The 21,113-nt window shown below is 41.6% G+C and overlaps 1 protein-coding gene across 17 annotated transcripts in view; it reads left to right on the top strand.

Moving 5' to 3' along the window:
- EPB41L3 (erythrocyte membrane protein band 4.1 like 3) overlaps positions 1-11,516 on the top strand; it is a 235,808-nt gene extending 224,292 nt beyond the window's left edge. For 9 of the 17 annotated variants that reach the window (XM_032421363.1, XM_032421360.1, XM_032421353.1 and 6 more), the window contains 8 exons: positions 4,804-5,064; positions 5,572-5,694; positions 6,372-6,755; positions 7,552-7,683; positions 8,161-8,259; positions 8,695-8,775; positions 9,049-9,165; positions 10,391-11,516. In XM_032421363.1, coding sequence (XP_032277254.1) covers positions 4,804-5,064; positions 5,572-5,694; positions 6,372-6,755; positions 7,552-7,683; positions 8,161-8,259; positions 8,695-8,775; positions 9,049-9,159 — 1,191 coding nt within the window. In that variant the 3' untranslated portion in view covers positions 9,160-9,165; positions 10,391-11,516. Of the gene's footprint in view, positions 1-2,820; positions 2,896-4,803; positions 5,065-5,571; positions 5,695-6,371; positions 6,756-7,551; positions 7,684-8,160; positions 8,260-8,694; positions 8,776-9,048; positions 9,166-10,390 lie in introns of all 17 variants that reach the window. The other 8 variants (XM_032421358.1, XM_032421357.1, XM_032421366.1 and 5 more) reach the window with 3 other exon arrangements.
- The last annotated feature ends 9,597 nt before the right edge of the window (positions 11,517-21,113 follow it).

Genomic DNA, 21,113 nt, shown 5'->3' with positions numbered 1-21,113 from the left:
CACAGATTCCATAGTTGCACATTAGCCTACTCACTGGAATTTATTGTAACCCTAAAATCAGCCTTAATGGCACTTTCCCAGTCGTCTGCAGACAGACACAGAGTGGTGAAAACTTTGTGTCTCAACCATGCATGGTCCCAGCTTTGGTTGCACAAGGCAGGGCCCTGCCTTCCTGTTTCAGTTCCCATACTGTAAATAAATGTGCTTTTCAGGCCTATTTAGTGCCATGTTTTTGTGTTTCCCTGGGTGATTTTGCCACTTCAGATGACCCCCAGACATAGCCCTGAAGTGTGAGCTAGTGTTCCTAAGCACAAGAAGGCTGTCACTTGCCTTTTGGGAAAATATATGTATTAGAGAAGTCTCATTCAGGAATAAGTTAGAGTGCTGTTGGGCATGAGTTCAATGTTAACGGATCAATAATACGTATTAAATAAAGGAGTCTTTAAACAAAAACACATACAAAACAAGGTTATGTATCGAACAGTTGATGACAATATCATGACCAGAGACTCACAGGAGCCTTAACCATGTGTTTCCCATAAAATCAGTGGTTCAGTATTCACCAACTCACTATTCATGGGGATTTTATTGAACATAATTACCATGAATAAGTGAAATCGACTCTCTTTGTGCATATGTCTGCTTTCTACTCCAGCTCTACTCTTGCTAGTCAGGTTTTGTATGGGTCTCAAATTGGGGCTGGAGGGGGGGGGGGCGGAAACCATTCACTATGATCATCTGTTTGTGGATAGGGAGAGTTATCTTCATTCTCCGAATCTGACTTCTGTGACTTTCCATCAGGCCTTGGGGTGCATGCAACTCTAGGTACATATTAAAATTTCCTATGGGAAGTCTTAAAAATACTAGGCCTAGGAGCTATTAAATCAGAGACTGATTTCATTCGTCTGAGCTGCACCCCCACGTAGTACTATTATTTTAAAAGATCTCCACGTAATTCTAAAGCACAGCCCAGTTTGAGAACACCCTGGCCCAGGGAGAAACAAGGGCCATGGCTCTGCACAAATCCCTAATCACCTGAGAGTGAGTAATACCTCAGTACATTTTGCATGCCAGTACAAGAGCCTTGCTTCCCAATTATGATATAGTGATGAATGTTTTAAGTAACTAAAAATGTTTGGAGCATACAGCTGACTCTCTTCTAACCCGTGATAAAAGTGAACATTTCGATTATCAGCTTTTCTTTCTTTATCAGCATCTCTTCACTTGTCTTTAGCTGAAATAACTGAATTGAGGTTGACCATCTATAGGATTTTATTTTAAGACCTATCCCTTATGTTACCCTTTTCTCTCAGCGGACACACACAGTTCAGAATGTAGACAGTGTTGATACTTTCATTATAGACAAAGAAAATTTTGAAATTGGTTGATGTCAGATAACAGGAGATGCTAAAAACCACTGTTTTCCTGCTATTATTGGTTTTTTTTAGGCTTTCATCTTAGGAATAATATTTACCTCAGTGATTATAATTAGAGGCCTGGCAGTGGTATTCTGAAAAGTACCTATAATTTTGACCTTTCCTTCCTGTTTCTTATTTCTCTATGAAAAAGAGGCTACAATTGAAAGTAAAACAAACAAAACAAAAATCCATATTTAATGATACCACATGTTACATTTTGTCTTTTCCAATACCTTTCTCCAAAATGGGGAGGGATAGGGTTGATTTTTTTTTCCCCCTTCAGAAATATCTTACTTGTTCTTCATTGAAAAAGGGGCATAGGAAAACGATGCTATCAAAATTTGCCAGCAGGTCCTTCAGGAGAATATTCCAGATGTCCCCTTACAAACTCTTATAGGCAAACTATTAAAAGTAGTACTGATAGGTTTGTACACACATAGGAATAGTAAATAATTCTCATTAAATTATGTTGTTTACAATAGGATTTATTTTAAAAACTCTGTCCTTTTAGAAACTTTGGGCTTTCTGTTATGATTTTTTAGATTACTCTTCCTGAATACCCTTTCTGTCAGTACTCCACGGAGCTATCTATACGCTATGCACAGAGATGGGCTCAGTAGCTAGTATATTGCCACTTGAATTATTCCTACTCAATACTACAGGAAGGACTAGAAAGTAGGTAAAAGGAAGAAGCTAGTTGCTAACATGGCATATTTACCTCAACGTTTCTTAATGTTACATGTTAAGCGTGACTTGAAGTACTTAATTTTTCACAAAGATATTTTGAAATTGACTTTTTAAAGTTATTCACCATCTTATGAAAGTTCAAATAAAGCTATAAGTTTTGAGTATACTTTGTTTTCTGTGGGATAATAAAGGAATCAATCTAGGTCTGGGTTTACTCGAGCTAGTAGCTGATGGCAGTGGCCCGTGTGTATTTCCTCGCCCGGGATGAAGCCAGCACTTCAGTGGGGAATGCAGTCAAGAGTTTGTCAGATGTAGGAGTGAGGGTTTTTTTCCTCACTTAATTTTTTTTTTTTTTTGTCTTCACATTTTCTTTTACTCCTCACTTCCACGGTTTTGCACATGACTGGCCTAGACACTGCGAATGCCAAGGAGATTTTTCTTTGGCTCTTGCATGTTTTGTATTTATAGAAGTGGAAAACGTGTGAGTCAAACACTGGAGCTTCAGAAAATAATCTGTTACTTTGGGGACATGATCATGAAACTTTGAGATGGTTTCAGACCACTTTTCAAATTCATAAGCAATAATTCACTTCTTCAGAAAGAGATGAATGACTATTATATGTACGACACAGTAAAAGAACTCTCTTCCTAACTTGCCTTTTTTTGGAAACTGTCTACTTCCTCTTCTCCAACCCAACCCCCTTTATTCAAACAGACCAAAGAAGAAAAAGAAATTTCTGAAAAAGTTATATTTTTGCAGCAAGGAAGCTCTCCATTCCTTGAGTCTCAGGTAAAAAACAAACATAAAGGAATTTCCCAGAAGGGAATTGCTCTTCAGCTTTCAGTGTCACTGAAATGTCTTTAGTTTTTATTTTCCTTTTTAAATCTGCCTCGCTTAAAACTAAGGTAGGTATGTCATTTTTGCTTAGATTCTGGGGAGGGGAAAGGGAATTTTCTTACTATTTTGGTTATCGTTAGCCATCAGTACTTTATGGCTCTTGCTTCTCGGTGACTATAGCTGCGTGTGGTCATTGAAGCATTATGATGATGCTTTCTAATAATATTGTTGGACTTTTTACTGTCTGCTTTACCCATAGAGTGATACTAACTTAGATGACCTTGACTGATTTTGAAAGTTCTGAACTTTTATTGGTTTTCCCACTAGCCGAGTCTGATAAAGAAAATGCAGGAAGGAGATTCTGCAGGCTCTGTGGTTACCTCTCGTCAAATCATTTTCCAGAAAACTATCCCATCGACCCTAGAGGTTTTCAATTCATTTGCTTTAATCCAGCACCAGCACGTAGACCGATCTGTAATTTTTGTTTGTAAGGTACACAAATTTCTAGATTCCTATGCAAGCAGAAAACGCTGTAGTTTAAAATGTAAATCAAGGTGCTCAATTGCCCCTGATTTGATTTTTCTTCCCTTCCTGATCTGTTAGACTAGTCCGCTGCCTGGTCTCATCCTAGTAGCCTTCTCAAATACAAGTCTCTTAACTTTCATTTCTTCTGCCGTATTGGAACTAAGTACTAAGAAAAGTGGCAAAGAAACTACTCAGATGATGAACTTCGCTTGTAAATAAGATTGGAACACGGTACAGACCACCATGAGCTGTTGATAAGAGGCTCCAACAATGCCCCAGCGGTAGGAGGGACTTCCTGGCCGTGCCTTGAATAGGGCACACTCAGTGTTTATTGAATAGTAAGCGCTGTAGTGGATTCAAGCCTCCTATATGAGGAAGTAGAATTTACAAACATGAGAAATGGTATTCACAGAAATTCATGGGATGCTGGCGAGTTCTTTGTGAAAACAGCAGATAGGAAGTGCAGTGTTATAGTTGTCCTGGAAAATGGTCTTTTTGTGCCCATACAAGCTAAATGACTTGTACAACAACTTCAGTAATGTCATTTACTCTTGAAATACAAAATGATCAGACTGTTAGTGTAAGGTCAAATAGAGTCTTGCAAACACTTACCACCAAGGTATGTTCCTGCTTAAAGAAATCTGCAATTGCAATTCTACATGCAGACTGTATTCCAAGTTGAAGGCTAGAGTTTGTACATTTCAGAGAAGAAGAGCTCTGTGACCGTAATCCTTAGACATTAACACCAGCACTGTGCAGTCACATCACAGTGTAGCTTTTGCCCTGGTTTTCTTAAAGGATTCTTATTTTAGAAATGAGACCATCAGAATTTCTAATTTAGCTTTTATATTTCAAATATAGGGCACAGAGGATTGGGTTATTGTAGACAAAGTACCCACTGAGGTAGTTGATGGTGATTCGAAAAAGATTGTGACTTACAAGGTGGTGACCATGAGCAGTAGAAGCGGTGACATCCCCGCCGATCTGTTAAGATCTGGTGCCCTTGAAATGCAGAGCTTCGATGACTTGGCCCAGGAAATGCAGTTGAGAGGAGAGAGCAAACAGAAAATATACACTCTAGGAAAATCCTACGACACTGTATCGGGGAAGATCGTTACCATGACTGGAAAAGCCAAGGAGGGGGAGAAGGGGGTGCAGCCCTGCAGTCTGGAAGCCTTTCCGAAAACAGACAGAGGGTTGTCAGAGTCGGTAAAGATCATTTCAGGCATGGCCGATTACGAGGCCCTGGATGCCCACCCTGACGAGAAATCGAAAAGAGGACCCGAGGTCCACACCCCTAAACGGAAATTGTCCGAATCCCTGGCTCCCATCCAGGAAGCTGAGTCCCGGCAGCCGAGCCCCGAGGAAGAAGAGCTGCAGAAAGCCCCACAGCTGGGCCGGGACACGGGGCCCCACGCGGGGCTGGACAGCACGTGCCTCGGCAGGACGGAGCCACCGCCCGAGGGCGAGGTCTTGAGAGTGGGATTCTTTGGTCCCAGGCAGAAGAGCCTGTCCGAGTGGAGATACTCCCAGGAACCGGCCGTCACCGTGGCCACTGCTCATTACGTTACTGAGTCTGCCACGTCCCGAGTTGTGGTAACCAGTGCCTTTCGTTTGGGCCACTGTTTCAGATTCCAGCATGACATTTTTTTGAGGCAGTGCTCTTCCACCCTCAACTTTTCTGTTCCTCTTGCTGTTTGGCTTTATGTTGAGAGCAGCCGACCCAAGCTTTTTACTTTTTTTCATGGTTAGATCAATACCGTGTAAGCGTTAAAACACTTTCCGTTTTATTTCCAGCTCCCCGATCCCGAGATGTGGTTGGTAGTGCTCCTGGGGCTTGCAATGAAGGGAGAATGGTCTGCTTAAACCAGCACCGCCCATATCCTAATAACTCTCTCTGCTTTCCCAAACCAGAGCTCATGGTCGCCTCAATTTGCTATTTTGTTTCCCATTCTTTTCCGTTTCCAAAATCTGTATGGTAGAGTCCCTCCTCCCTCCTCCCTCCTTCCTCCCCTACAGTTTTGTCTAAGCAGCTGTGAATGTGAATGTGCCCACCTATGTTCCTGTCTCTGTGCTTGACTGTCCGTTTCTTTGTTCACTCAGACTAAACAGTCTTCTGCTGAAAAGCTCATGGATGGCTCTGAAATCTTCAGTTTATTAGAGTCTGCAAGAAAACCAACAGAATTCATAGGAGGGGTTACTTCTACTTCTCAAAGCTGGGTTCAGGTGGCCAATTGCTTCCTCTTTGGTGTTCCTGACTCTGCCTATTTGCCTTTCTTAGCCTTTTTGGTGTGTGCACGTATGTGTGAGCGAGTGAGAGTGTGTGTGTGTGTGTGTGTGTATGTGTTTTGCTCAAGTGGCTTTGCCTTAAACACCTCAGAGGTATCTTCGGTGGTTTTCCTTTGTGCCTGCTTGGCATAGCTGTCATGTGCCTTTAGTTGCATCACTAGAACATACTTCAGATATTCAAAATTCAGATTTCAGCAGTCGTGTTGAAAAAGTTTCATAGCATTTAATTTTTTTAAGCATTTTATGTCACCTGTCAGGTCTCAGAAAGCTGCCAGAACCAATGGGAACACACTACAGTGCCTTCATTTTGTTTTGTTTTCATTGCATTTTATCCGCATCCTATTTCATTTATCCACATCCTATTTCATTTGTGGCTATCCCAACATAGCAACACAGGCTCGGGGGTTGGGGGAAGGGTGTCGGGGCAGGGGGCATGCATCCACCCTGGTGGGAGGAATGCAAGCTAATTTATATTTTCTATAAGCATTTCTGGTCATAAGCACTTGACACTGGCTTTAGGCGCCCTGGTGAGTGGCTGCTTTTGTTTTGATTTTTGTGTTTTCACCTTTGGTTTGTGGAAAGTCACACTGACACTGCAATCTTTTCCCATGCAGCAAATGGAAACCAAGACTGGGTCCAGCAAGGTAGAGGCAGAAACAAGCCAGCACCCCCAGCCACTTAGCACTGAGAAGGTTGTGCAGGAAACCGTGTTGGTGGAGGAGAGACACGTGATGAATGTGCATGCAAGTGGGGATGCTTCTTACGCAGCTGGAGATGACTTGGATGCTGCAGCCCAGGCAGCATCTGCTGATGCTTCTAGCTTGAAAGGGAAGGAGGGCTCTGCTCTGATGGAGGGAGCTAAGGAGGAGAAGGGGGAGGTGGCCGAGAAAGCTGTCCTCGAACAGGAAGAGACGGCCACTGCTTCCCACGAGCCAGTGGAGGAGCAGAGTGCAACAATCCACGTTTCTGAAACTTGGGAACAAAAACCTCATTTTGAGGTAACTAGTAGTTGACATTACTTTCCGCACTGATGTAGAACTGATCTATGAGTCCCCGAAATTTAGTTAAGCATAAAGGGGGAGCTAAGCTTAATTTTCTGCCTTTTCCAAGTGCAGTTTGTTTCTCCTCTCATTTCCCTCTTGCATGGCAATAGGGTCTCCATGCTGGTCTCCATCTTCGGGGTCACATGCAAACATATTTAATGATTATTAATAACGTGTGGTTCCAGGAAACAGTTCCTGCCTTCATTGTAATTATTGGCAGTAGACCCAGGGAATGCATGGCCAGCCAAGATATAGAAAATTTGATCAGTGTACTTCCCCAGAAGGACCAAAAACCATGCTTGCCTTGGTACCAAATGCCAGAACTTTCTTCTTTTTCTCTTTTACTGAGATTCCTGAAGTATATGGAGTAGGGAACAGTTGATGTCTTCATATTTGTTCCTTCTTCCTAAGAAGTTATTAAATAAAAGGCTAATTGATGATTTTTGACTTATTAGTTTAGGTGATAGAGGAGGGGGAGTGTAAAAAGAGTTCATTAAACATTTCCTTCAAAATGCTTTCCTTTACCTGGAACATCCCATGTTAAAAAAAAAAAATGTCTATGGAATTCTGAAAGACTGACCTGGTGTCTGCCTCATTCCTCAACTTACCCTTCCCATGTTATACATAAACATTTATTTCATACTAACCTGTGCTTATCCATACCCACCGGGCGGGGGAGGGGGGGGAGACACCAAAATCATGTCTTTGTGCAAACTATAAGAGCAGCTCTGCCTACTTCCCGTTGGTACAGTCATCAACTGTGAAGACAGAAACCATCAGTTTGGGCAGTGTTTCACCAGGAGGAGTAAAGCTAGAAATTTCTACCAAGGAAGTACCGGTCGTTCACACGGAAACAAAAACCATCACGTATGAATCATCACAGGTAAGAAGTCTGTGAAGGCCAGAGCCCTGGCACTTTGTTTTGCCCCTTAAATGGCTTACTGCATTCTAGTATAACTAGATGACATTTAATTCGTGAGACTCAGAGGATCCAGCAGCTAAACTGTGTATATCAAGAGTGATAATGGTAGTAATTAAAACTTTATTACCGATCCAGAAACATCAGGTGACTTAAACAGGTCTTCATACATCTTAAAATGTAGAATAAGGCTCAGAAACCTATTTCTCTAGCCATAGATAAGGAAAAATATTAGCTCAAGCAGACCCTACTGACATTTCTCAAGTCCCAGTTTTTTAACGACGGTTACCTCTGGCCATGTTCGGGTGAGTCTGTCCGGAGGGCCGCGGCTCCTGTATGCTGACTGGACAACACAGTGATTGTGGGAGATGACTGAGTCATTGTGATGCCCTGACCCAACATAAGTATTTGAGTGTGGTGTCTGTTCCTTTGTTTCTGTAGGTTGACGCTGGTGCGGATTTGGAGCCAGGCGTGCTAATGAGTGCACAGACGATCACATCTGAAACCACCAGTACCACGACCACCACCCACATCACCAAAGTAAGTGGAGTGGGGACAGATAAAAGTAAGGCACTTACATGGAACTTCTTGCCAGCTGGGCTGTGCAGGCGGCGTTACGTGACTGCCGGGACGCCCACACAGCTGCACCTCATGCCCACTCTGTCTCTGGGGCATTTGCCCTTATGTGCTCATTTCTGTTTAGGAATATGCATTCTGAAATCTCTTGCTTAACACGAACTCTAGTCCTTAGCATATGGTCGGTGTTCCAGAAACACTGGCCAGCCACACCCAAAGGACTCCCATTTTAGCTTCACTTCTGAAATTAACGATTTTAAGTAATTGCCAAAGAATCGTTTCAACTCTTCATGAATGCTGTTAGTTAAAACTCTGTTAGCATTTCCAGCCATTTCCCCCACTGAACCATGATCGTTTTTCCAGGTGGGTAACTTTGTAATGCTTGTCTGTCCCTTGCAGACTGTGAAAGGAGGCATTTCAGAGACAAGAATTGAAAAGCGGATAGTCATCACAGGAGATGCCGACATCGACCATGACCAGGTAGTGTGCGTGAGAATGGTCGATACCCTGGCAGAGAAACAGGGACACTGGTCAGCCCCACTCTGCCCAGTGTTGTTCTTCTAGTCCATCATGCAGTCTAAACAGTTTTCTGAAGTAACTTTTCAATATGCAATGTCCGATTCCTTTTGCAATCATTGTACCTCATTTGTAAATTACGTGTATAGATCTAGCTCATAAGTCTCCACCTTGCTACTGATCATGCATGTTCTACCTCCTTTTTGTCTTTGCCCTTCTGTGATTTCCTGGGGATAGGCGCTGGCTCAGGCAATTAAAGAGGCCAAAGAGCAGCACCCTGACATGTCAGTGACCAAAGTAGTGGTCCATAAAGAGACAGAGATCACACCAGAAGATGGAGAGGATTGACCCCAGGTAAGAGGCGACGCTGATTCTCTAGGCTTGGCCTTGGCTGGCATGTAGCATGGGGCCACTTCCCTCTGTCCTTCCCCTGCCTCTTCCTCCTCCCCTTCCTCCTTTCTTCTCTCACTGGCATTGGCAGGGCTGCTCACCAAGGGGGTGGAGAATTGGTTTGTGGGTGCTGGTTTGTTTCAGATTTGGGGGTTCCATACTGTAGACTTTTTACATATTCTGCCAGGTAGAGGATCAAGAAAGAAGCAGTCTTTGCTTGCATGGTCTCGCTGGTGTTTCCTTTTCATTCATGCCCTGTGCTCTTCATTATCCAAATTCGAAGTGTCAGATTTGATTTCACTTGCCATGTGGCCTAATCAGAATGAAGGCCACTTTGTTCTGGAAGGTACAATTTGTGTGTTCCACATACCAGGGAAATAAAAGGTACCCCTTTCTCCTTTGGACAGCAACATTACCCCATTCATTGTAAGCTTTCTCTGCAACTATGTTTGGTTATGCTTCCGTTTATGCTCTCATTTTGCTTTGTTTCTGAATTTGAAACCTGGGCATTCACTTTGATTTTGGATGTCTTATATTTTCTGTATTCTTTGGGATGGTTTTTTTTCCTCTTAAGTATAGCATCATGTCTCAGGAGGAGGCAAAAATGCAGCCTTGTGTTCCTGCTTTTCTATAGAAAGTGTGTGCATGCCTTTTCAACGGCTGTTTGGCTGGCATTGGGAGCAGATAGCGTCTTCTGTGTGTGCACAGACTTGTTATGCACACCACCTGCCGTGCAAGAACTCATGGGTCCAGAGCATCCCCAGAGGGCTTTGAATGCTGAATGCAACCGTCGAGCTACTTGCACACTTGGTTATGTGACAAAAGTCTCTTAAACGCTTTACATGTATAAATGAAATAAGGAAGTTCTCTAATGTTGGTTTAGAAACTATAGATTGAATAGCGGCCTCCCTTAAAGGAAAAAAAAGGTCACTCATTATGTTCAAATTAATCATGTTCTTTGGAAGACAGAAAGCAGGAAAAGGGTTCTCCAGTGAGCTTCAGCCGCTTGGGTGATGTAGTTACGTAAGAGAACGCATATCAGTGACTTATGCAGGAATTTTACAGTATGTTGTCAAAAAGTGCATGTAATAACCTGCAAGATCATTTTTTTTTTTTTTTTGTGGCCTTAATCTGTGGAAGACTCTCAGGTGTTTTCCAAGGAGTAACTGATCAAATCTCTTTCCTACAGGAATAACTTAGCCTGCACATGAATCCAGTCATGCAAACCATTAGGAAAACCAGAGCCTATATGGAGTTCCCTCTTCTAACCCAGCTGACTTGTATCTGCCCATGGAAAATTTCAATCCAGGAGAACTGATCTTGACCATTAATAAAGACACTGGCAGAGAGATCTTCCCATAATAAAGCAATCCGAATCAGCATCACAAAACTGATATTGCATGAAGCAACGATAAAATTACAAAAGAGTAGCATTTTTAATTTCCACCAAGTGTCTGTTTCCAGCTATACCTGCACGTTCATAACCAACAATATAAACCGTGATCTCATGTAACACATAAACAATTCATGCCTTTCATAGTTTATTATTAAAGTCTAAACAAAATCGCAATTTCTTAGGTGACAGATCTTTTGTTTACAGACAAATGAAGATTACCCGAAAATGCTAGAAGCTGTCTAGGTCCGATGTGTCAGGTTTATCCCAGATTAGATGTGCCAATAACCGAGTTTATTCAGTAAACAACCTGAATCTCGTACTTGTTTCACCTGGTTTTATTATTCTCACCCATACACAGCAACGACTCTCAATCCTCTGGAAATATTTAATGCTTACAATCCTGCTTTGTGTATCTAATTTGATTCGTTATAAGGTAGAACTGATTTTAGCATATTAATGTGATTTCTTCCTTGTTTGCTTTGGTCTGCGTCCAACCTGGAAAGCTTCCAAGATTTCCCTAACAAGTCCTAAATATGTAAATTGTCATTATATGGGGGAAGAAAACCTGTTTTTGTTAGTTTACAATATTATGAAATTTCACTCCAGAAAAAGCTGTTGGGCTTCTGTTGCTTTGTTTTCTCTCTTTGTTTCTTCTTCCTTGTGTTTTTGAGTTGATTTTACTTCTTTTACTTGAAAAAGAAAAAAGTGTTTTATTTCCAAATCTGGTCCATATTTACAATCTAGTTCAGAGCCAAGCCTTAAATTGTACAGAATTTCCACTGTAATTAAACTATTTAGTGTTTAGTTATAAATAGCCTTCAAAAAGATATATTCTCCATTACACTGTCAACTGCATCACACAGCCCATGGTGAATGTATGTTTCTGCATAGCGAAATAAAAATGGTAAATGCATTTAAAGCTCTGATTCTCCATGTGTGATAATTTCAGTATTGTCTGTGTTTAGCCAAGAGGTAGCATGCGCATGACACCAGAGGCCTCATTCCTCTGCGTTGTATAGAGCTTGTCTTTTTACAGGACAAAATGTGCCTGTGGTGACACAGTGTATGGACCCTTCGAGGTATGGGAGACAGGAAACAATACATACACATAAATGTTTGGTTGCCTAGGAAGGCCTTAAAAAGTACAACTAGTTACCACAGAGTCTCATCTTCTAAGTTAGGTTTTTTATAAGAAAAGAGGTTTGCCAATAAACCCAGTGTTTCTGGCTGCTTTTAATCTCCTGGAGAGACACCTCTCTCACACACGTCAGCTCCACAGTGGAACAGATTGGCCGCAGCATTCTAGAAGGGCCCGTGCAGTGTGTTCCCACAGCTCATTCACAGCACACTCCTCAGGCCAGGCAGTCTAACGCCGAACTGCAGTTGCTGGCCTACACTACTGTGTCACGCTTAGCTTGCTGATTTTTTTTAAACTAATTTTAATTTTTTTCCAAAGAATTATTAGATTTGACCCACATATATTCTTCTGTGAAGAAGTTATCTGTTGCTCTTACTGTCAGTACTGGGTATTCATTTTAGGTACTGAAGCGTCATTTTGTGTTTGAAGCTGATCAGAAAATGTGTTGAGACCATACGCAAAAATGAACTCAAAATGGACTAAAGACCTAAATGTGAGACCTGAACTATAAAAATCCAAAAGAGAGCATGGGCAGGAATCTCTCTGACATCGGCTGTAGCAACATTTTTCTAGATCTGTTCTCCTGAGGCAAGGGAAACAAAAGCAAAAATAAACTATTAGGACTACATCAAAATAAAAAGCTTCTGCACAGTGAAGGAAACAACCAGCAAAACTAAAAGACAACAGATATTTTCAAATGACATATCTGATAAAGGACTAGTATTTGAAATATATAAAGAAATTATACAAATCAACACCAAGAAAACCCCAAATAATCCAATTTTAAAATGGGCAGAAGACCTGAAGAGACATTTCTACAAAGACCTACAAATGGCCCACAGACACATGAAAAGATGCTCAGCATCACTCATCATTAGGGAAATGCAAATCAAAACTATAATGAGATATTACCTCACACCTGTCATAATGGCTAAAACAACACAAGAAACAACAGGTGTTGGCGAGAATGTGGAGAAAAAGGAGCCCTCATGCACTTGGTGGGCGTGCAAACTGGTGCAGCCACTGTGGAAAACAGTATGGAGGTCCTCAAAAAAAAATGAAAAATAGAGCTACCCTATGACTCAGTAATCACACTACTGGATATTTACCCAAAGAATATGAAAACACTAATTTAAAAGTATATATGCACCCCTATGATTATTGCAGGATTATTTATAATAGCCAAATTATGGAAGCAGCCCAAGTATCCATCAATAGATGAATGGATAATGACATGGTATATATATATATTTATATATAATGGAATGATTTGGAATTTTATATAATGGAATATCATTTATATAGGGAGAGAGAGAGGAATATTACTCAGCCATAAAAAGGAATAAAATCTTGCCATTTGCAACAAAATGGATGGAGCTAGAGGGTAGAATGCTGAATGAAATAAGTCAGAGAAAAATACCATATGATCTCACAAATGTTTGGAATTTAAGAAACAAAAGAAATTAACAAAGAAAAAAAGAGACAAACCAAAAAATAGAATACAGAGGGTTGCCAGAGAGGTGGGGTGGTGGGGGGAGGGGGGCGGGGAATGGGTGAAATAGGTGAAGGGGATGAAGACTACACTTACCATGATGAGCACTGAGTAATGTATAGAATTGTGGAATCACTATATTGTACACCTGAAACTAATATACTGTTAATTATACTTTAAGTTTTTTCTTAAAACAAATTTTGAGAAAAATTAACACTTTTTTGATATGAAAATGGCCAGTAGCCTCCCAAGGATGATTGTACCCAATCTGCTTAGTTTATATCCATCAAGTTGTCCCCATGTTTGTTGTTTTAATTTTTTAAATATATACTTATAATTGACATATAACATGTTTCAGATGTACAACATAATGATTCAATATTTGTATATATTATGAAATGATCACCACAATAAGTCTTGTTAACATCCATTACCATACATAGTGACAGATTTTTTCCTTGTGATGAGAACTTTTAAGATTTACTGTTTTAGCAACTTTCAAATACGCAATACAGTGTTAACTATGGTTACCATGCTGTCCGTGTTCACGGTTTTAAAGCAAAGCTAAAGTTTTCATGTTTAGTGAAACATGAGCTAGTGTTTTCATGTTTCTCTGTCCCTAGCAATAAGTGCTTATTCATTTTTATAAAATTACATTATCAGAGAAGTTACACATTTTCAGCATTCTTTCCTTCTATTATGCTCCTCGTAATTTTTCCAGCCTGCACCCGCTGTTATATGAGGATCCCAAAACCACTCCCACATACTTGGTTATTTATGACAGCAGTGCCCCACATCTAGTACCAAAATCAGTATCTGCTTTTATTGCTGCATAACAAATTCCACACAATTAGCAGCTTAAATCAACATGCATTTATTACCTCTTTCTGTGGGTCAGGAGTCTGGGCATGGTTCTCCTGGCTCCTCTGAAAAGCTACAGTCAAGGTGTCAGCCGGGACTGGGGTCTCATCTGCTAGCTCGACTGGGGAAGGATCCACTTCCAAACTCTCTATAGTTGTTTGCAGAAGTCATTTTCTTGTTGTGGGAGCCTTGGAAGCTTGCTTTTTCAAAACCAGCAGTGAAAGGGGAGACTCTAGAGTGTGTCTGCTAGCCAGACAATCTTCTATAACGTAACATAATCAAAGGAGTGGCTTCCCATTACTTTTGCCATATTCTGTTGATTAGAAGTAAGTCATGGGGTTCTTTTGACAGCACCAACATATTTAAAATTTAGATTTGGAGATTATTAGTCACTAACATTCCCTAACTCAACAGTTTTAAAGAGAGATTCCACTAATGTATGAAATTGGGTTATGCTCATTGCTAAGCTCTCAGGTAATCTCAGAATTTTAGCCATGACTACTAATACAGAAAAATGCAGCATTGCATTAGGTGGGAAAAAGACCCTGGAGATTACACTTTCAGAAACTGAAGAATGCCACTTAGTTAGCTATTTGCCCCACAGAAAAGAAACACTTGCTTCTCAATTTGCTCTAAGATTCAGGTTGTAAGAAAACAAGAATCTATGCTTCTCTCAAATGAGCAGAAAAACAACTTGCAAACCTAAAAGCAATATGGTGCAGCCATTGGAAACCAGCGTTTTCCTGCTGATCACCTGGGATCTGAAGAAACATCAGTTATGGAGTTGCCAAGCTTAGAACCATCCATAGGATACTTTCTCTGGAGTCATAGAGTGAATTCTTAGGTCCAGATAATAGCCTTCCTTTAGGTAGAACGCTTCCTGCTTTCAAATGGAGCTCAGCCTGCGTGGTGAGCCCTCAGCTTGTGTGGGCACCTTCCTTCTTTAGCATTGAGATTGATGGACGGACTTCTGCTGATGGTGACACGTGCACTGCCCCTGCAAGAGAGCTGAGGGCAATGCTAACAAGGTGGAGATTTTTTGCAGTTTCACTCTCCCAGAAGATTTTTCCATCCCGTTCTTTATATTCCTTTCAAATTTCACAGAGCCACCATGTCCCTTCTGCTTGGGCACAATGAGTTAGATCACACACCTTGTAGGATAATTCAGCCCTTTTTTTTTTTTTTTTACAGTTACTATAATCCATTTCAATTCTGCTGACTTCTTTCTAGCACAGCTATTTTGCTATTAATATCAACCCCAGCAATTTTTTAAAAATTAACAGAGATTCTGGAACATGGATCCAAAATTGCTTCTGAATTACACATGAGGGTTTTATGTACCTTCCATTAAATGCTTTTTTATCTTTCTCACTACAGTAAATTAACCCGTAGTCAGAAGTGTCTGCCTTGGATTGCCATAGAGGTGGTCTAATGTTTTAATGAGCATTTATTCATTAAGTGAAATTGGATTATTCCCTTTTTAAAAACTACATTTTGTGGCAGGCCATTGGTGCATGTACAATTGTATTCTCAAAAATTACATTTCATTTTGACAAATAGTTTATCAGAGCTGATTAACTCTGAAGAAGGGTAAGAAAAGGAGCTAATGCTCCCTGACAAGTGTGGTTACTAACACGCACATGAACACACAATAGTCTGTCATGTTTCTTTGAGATAAATGTAATCTTTTAAGAGATTGGCCAGGTTCTTGTATTGTAAGCTTAAGGAAGAGCTTATCAGCCAAGATAGTATATGGATTTTTAGAGCACCCCAAACAAGGAGGAGCTAGAATATTTTTTGCCTGAATTTCAGGCTTATTCCCCTTGAATAATAAGTCAAAATGATCTCTGAAGACAAGCAATGACAAAGAAATGCACATTTTAACACAGTGTAATTTACCAGCAAGCAGTTGGCCAAAGCATCATTTTAATTCCAGGTTTGAAGATGCAAAGCAAAAGCCACTTCTGGTGGGAGGTGTGAGTTGGTAGCTTGTCTGGAGTAGGATCAATAAAATATATCCTAAATTTTTTACAGTGTTTGAACCAGCTAATCCTCTTATGGGGATTTTTCCTAAATAAGACAGAGTTGCACAAGAACTAATGTACAAGAATGTGTAGCTCAGTGTTGCTCATAAAAATGAAAAAGTTTAGACAGTAAATACTCAGCAGTGGGAAATTTGTAAGTAATTAATGAAAATGACATAAGATGGAATACTATGCGACCAGCCAAAATTATGAAATACGAACCTCATAAAGGAAATAGTCCTAATACATTAAGTATAAAAGTGGATAAAACAATTTATACATTATGGTGTTAAGTAGGTAAAAATGTTTATGCCCAGAAAACACATGGACATATACCAAAATGGTAGCAGTGCCTTTCTGTTTCTGAAGGCAGAGCATATAGTGATTTTTCTTTCTTCCTTGTGCTGTTTTATTTTTCCAGTTTCATTGAGTGTCTGTCACCATTATTATGTATTTTTAAAAACTGTTTATGAAACAATACCAATAATTTTATTTAGAGCGTAGAATAATGGGGAGTGAGAGATATGTAAATGAGAAGAAATATGGAAGAGTGACTTTTCCCTGGAACTTCAAAGCCATTATTACAATCACTAAATGTTACAAATGCCTTTGTTAAATACTGACTTCTTTAAGTCACATTCTAATTAAAATGGTGACAGATGAGTTTCTATCACAGATAATGAGGTTATTTATAGTAACACTTGGTGCTGGATCTTTCCGAGTGAATAAGCTTTGCCTTGGCTGCACATTAGCAGTGTAGGCGGCATATTTGCTTTTTAAGGGCAGTAGTTAGTAAACCATAAAAGTAGTTTTCAGTGGTTCCACAGTATCATTGAAAGATAATGCTTCCCTGGGTTTGCTTCACTTTTGCTTCCCTCTGTGTAAAGCGGGCTGTCACTAGCCCCATCTTTAAAGCATGGCCTAAAAAATCAATCAGAAAAAAAGACCCTGGGCTCAGCAATCCCGTGCCCTGTGCACTTACTAATTTTGTCACCATAAGCCAGTGACTTAGACACTGTGAGCCTCAGTTTACTCTTGGTTATAAAGGGAACCATACACAGCCAACCATGAAGATTATAGGTGAAAACCTTTTAGTTCCACAAGAAAGTATATGACCAAGGAGGAACGTATGAGAAAGTTCTTTGTAAAATAGAAATGGAGTCTGATGTGATGACTTCATTTTTCCCCGTCTTTTCTTCTCTCAGCGCTGTGCATGGTTTATTCTGTACATGAGAACCCAAACTGGTTTATCTCAAATAGCTAATTGCCTCTGTGAGAAAAAAAAAAATGTCCCTGGCTTGTGGAAAGAATTCAGAACCTGCAAAATCCTTTTCTTGTTAGGATTCAAGCGATGTGAGTGACCATAGCTAGGATCCTTCCCTGTATCAGGGCCGATTTTCACTTTGTTCAGAGAGGCAAAAAACAAATGCGTACATGCGATTACCTTCATGCAGGTGGTTCGTGCTTTTCTATGGGGAGGATTTAGCTAATATTGTCAGTGAAACAGTGAATATGAAGCGGCTAACACAATGCCTAGCAGCATTAAGCATATGGTAAGTGTGCCTTGAATCTAAAACCTAAACGTGCAGGTTCCTATGAATATTGCATTGCTTGTTGGGTAAAGTGTGTATCTACAGAGGCATGCCCCTATCTGTGGATTAGCTGTATTAATCTTTTTATTTGCTGGATGTCAGCATTCCACAATTCCAAAGAACATTTGTGTCCTTGACTAGGTTCATGTCCTAGGGGATGCTTCTTGAGGACTAAGAAGGAATTCACAGGCAACAGAGACTGCATCGTCCAGAGCGGTGGGTCTTAAGTCTAGCGGCATATTACACTCCCTCGGGGATTTTTTTTTTTTTTAAATGATACCGAAGTCTGAGCCTCTGAAGATTCTGAGCTAATCGGTCTGGAGGTAGAGCCCCAGCATTACAGTTTTGTTTTTTTTTTAATGCTTCACAAATAAATCTAACGTGTGGAGAATCACTGGCCTCATAAAGTGGCTCTCAAACCTAAGCATGCATCGGAATACACGGAGGACGCGTTGAAACCCTGGGCCCCACCGCCAGTGTTTCTGATTCGATAGGTCTGGGGCAAGCTCTGAGGAGTAGCGTTTCTAGCAGGTTCTCAGGTGCTGCTGATGGCACTGGCCCGGAGACCACACTTTGAGAACCACTGGCCTGGGGGAAAGAGCAATGGCTTAGGACCGAGGATTGCCGGGTAGCGAGGAAAAGGAAATTAACTTATCTCCATGCAGATTACTGTGGGGATTTATTGAGACCATGTGGAATGTCACTCAGGGAATGTTTCTAGTGCTGAGGAACCCCAGGGCAATACTGTTCTCTCCTGCATTTTAGGAGGCTGGGCGAAAGTGGGGTGATTCCCGGGAACTTGAGAGACCAAGGAAGACAGTACGACAGAAGCAACTGGCAGTGCCACTGGTCGGGATGGAAACAGTGGCGCTGGGAAAAGGAGCTCGGTCTTAAAGGCACAGCAGGAATGGCCCTGTAAACACCGGTAAGAATGACCCAAGTGACAGAACATCCGAAGTCTCCAAGGACCCACCAGTGATAATAAAAAATACTGCAGTGAGGCCCCCAAAGTGCTTCTGCGTGTGTTTGTCGCCATCACCAAGACAGAGCCTACGCGCCGGCTCTCCCGAAAGCCTTGAACTCAGCAGCGCTGGAGAAGAGCCGATCGCAGCCACACAAAGACCTTCATAAAGAGGCATGCAGGCGGACAAAAAACCAACGTGCAATAGAACGGGAGCGGAGATGTCATGGTGGGGCCGGGAAAGGAGGAGCCCGGAGGAAGGCGTGTCTCCTCGGTGGGACACTGGAATCACTCCCTAAAGGATGTGTGGTATCCAGCAGACACCAGACAAAGGAGGTGGTGGGGGGCGAGAAGCGGGACTCTCAGAAAACAGAAGCCTCTCCCCCAAGAATGCTTCATAGGTCCGGCACCTCACGACTCCAAACAGCCCCCCATCTGCTAGTTCTCTCCCCTGCTCTGGTAACCGCGGGAGCGTTGACCTAACTACCTAACTGACAATTTAACACAGACGAGCAGAGGTAGAAGGGAAAGGTCCGGAGAGAAACGCCAGCGTGAATGAATGAATGACTGAGCATCCCCCAAGGGCGCCACCTGCACCTTCTGATCGCAAATCCTGCTACCAGAGGAGCGGGGTCTGCAGGCCGAAGTCAGGGCAGTAGAGAGGAGGGCAGGGTGAGGGCAGGACTGGGAGGACTTGGAGCAGGTGTTGCAGGTGCTGGGGCATCTCCTCTCTGGCGATGGTAAAGGAAAATCAAGATGGAGAGCAAACATCAGCTTGGATGGCGACAGACTGATGGTTTGGAAATGGGTTGGATTTCTTTCTTTTTTTTTTTTTTAAGATTTTATTTATTTGAGAGAGGGAAAGAGAATGAATAGGGAGAGGGACAGAGAGAGAGGGAGATGTGCGGCTGGATCCCAGGACCCCGGGATCATGGCCTGAGCCAAAGGCAGACGCTTAACTGACTGAGCCACCCGGGCGCCCCATGGGTTGGATTTCTTATCAAGTAGCTCTTCTGGTTTTGTAATTCCAGGTTTGTATCGTGTAAGTGACACGTAAGGAAAGTTTATTTTTTTATTTTTTTGTAAGGAAAGTTTAAAAGGGAAGAGCAGATTCTTCAAGTGCAAGAGTAATACTCCGAACTGTTGGAAAAGATAGAACCCGGAATTCAGTGGAATTTTTTTTTTTTTTTGCATAAAACCTCTCAATTATCAGAAATAGTTGGTAAAAAGTAGTCTGATTAGTTTATACCATATAATTCATACATGACCTAAAAATCTGTAAAGAATGACAATACCAGGTAAAATACTTAATGCTGATGATACTATGAATTATTTCTACCTTGATGATTCAAACACCCTTTCAGGATTTTTCCGTGTATCAGTCTTCATATAATGTCTCTTCTCACTGTACAGTGTTGGGTACAGGAGGTTAAGGAAATGGACACGAACGTGTGCTGAGCTCAGGACAGAGTCTGAAAGTTGCTTTTTAGAATAAATTCCTTGTTAACAGCCTGTTTGTTATGTGACTTTCTCATAAAAATGTAACATAAAACTCACTTCATGTGCAAACATGAGGTGCTTTGAATTTTTAAAAACTTGGATTTAAGGTAAAGAGGAGTTGCCTATGAACAGAAACAGGGATGATCCACTGGAAGCATGAAGCATGACAGCACCTCTCACATTTAACGTTTGGAGAGCACTGGATTATCAAGGTCATCGGCGCACATCTGGCCAGCTTTGGATATTTTCAGTATTGATTGGGATTGATTGGGATGTTCTGAGTTTGTTTTGTTGTTGTTGTTGTTGTTTTGGTGGGCAGCAAAGCGAGTTTTATTGAGCAATAGCAAAGTGATAGTACAAAGCTCCCGAAGAGGGAGGGGTTTCTCACCTAAGGGTTTTTATGGGCTTGTTGGAGGGCTGTTTTGATCTGATTAACCCTCCCTGTGCCCCAGTCAGGTTTTTGTCACCTGCCTATCACGTGGGAAAGGGTGGAGGGCTCCTTCCAGGGTGGTGTAAAATCCTTTTAAGGGTGGTTTCCTCTTAGGGTGGGGGGAGGCTTGTCCCTGCCTACCTGCCTTCCAACTATCCTTCATCGTTCCGCCCTCTGAAGAGGTAACCTAACTGCTGTTAGGGAAGAAGGGTGACGACTGATCATACTTACTTCCTGCTGGACAGAGGGGCGTTGCATGGGGCGGTAGTCAGGGTTCCTCTCTTCCCAATCTAGCAAGGGGTCCCCTATAGATGTCTGGTTTGACCTGCATGTGGAGCTCCATCTGAACCACCACCATTTGGAGTTTGATGACGTTTATTCTGGAAAATACAAAGTGAGTTGCGTTTAGGAGGCAAGGCTCAAAGCACAATGCAAGACCGAGTACAGCCAGGGGTCTGGTGAGAGAGGATGTTTTAGTGAATTCCCCACATACTGAGGAGAGGGCGGGTGAAAAGAAT

The sequence above is a fragment of the Phoca vitulina genome, unplaced genomic scaffold (genome assembly GCF_004348235.1).
Source record: "Phoca vitulina isolate PV1807 unplaced genomic scaffold, GSC_HSeal_1.0 scaffold24, whole genome shotgun sequence".
Taxonomy (NCBI): Eukaryota; Metazoa; Chordata; class Mammalia; order Carnivora; family Phocidae; genus Phoca; species Phoca vitulina.
The sequence above is the reverse complement of the archived record's forward strand: the minus strand, read 5'-3'. Positions and strand labels throughout refer to the sequence as shown.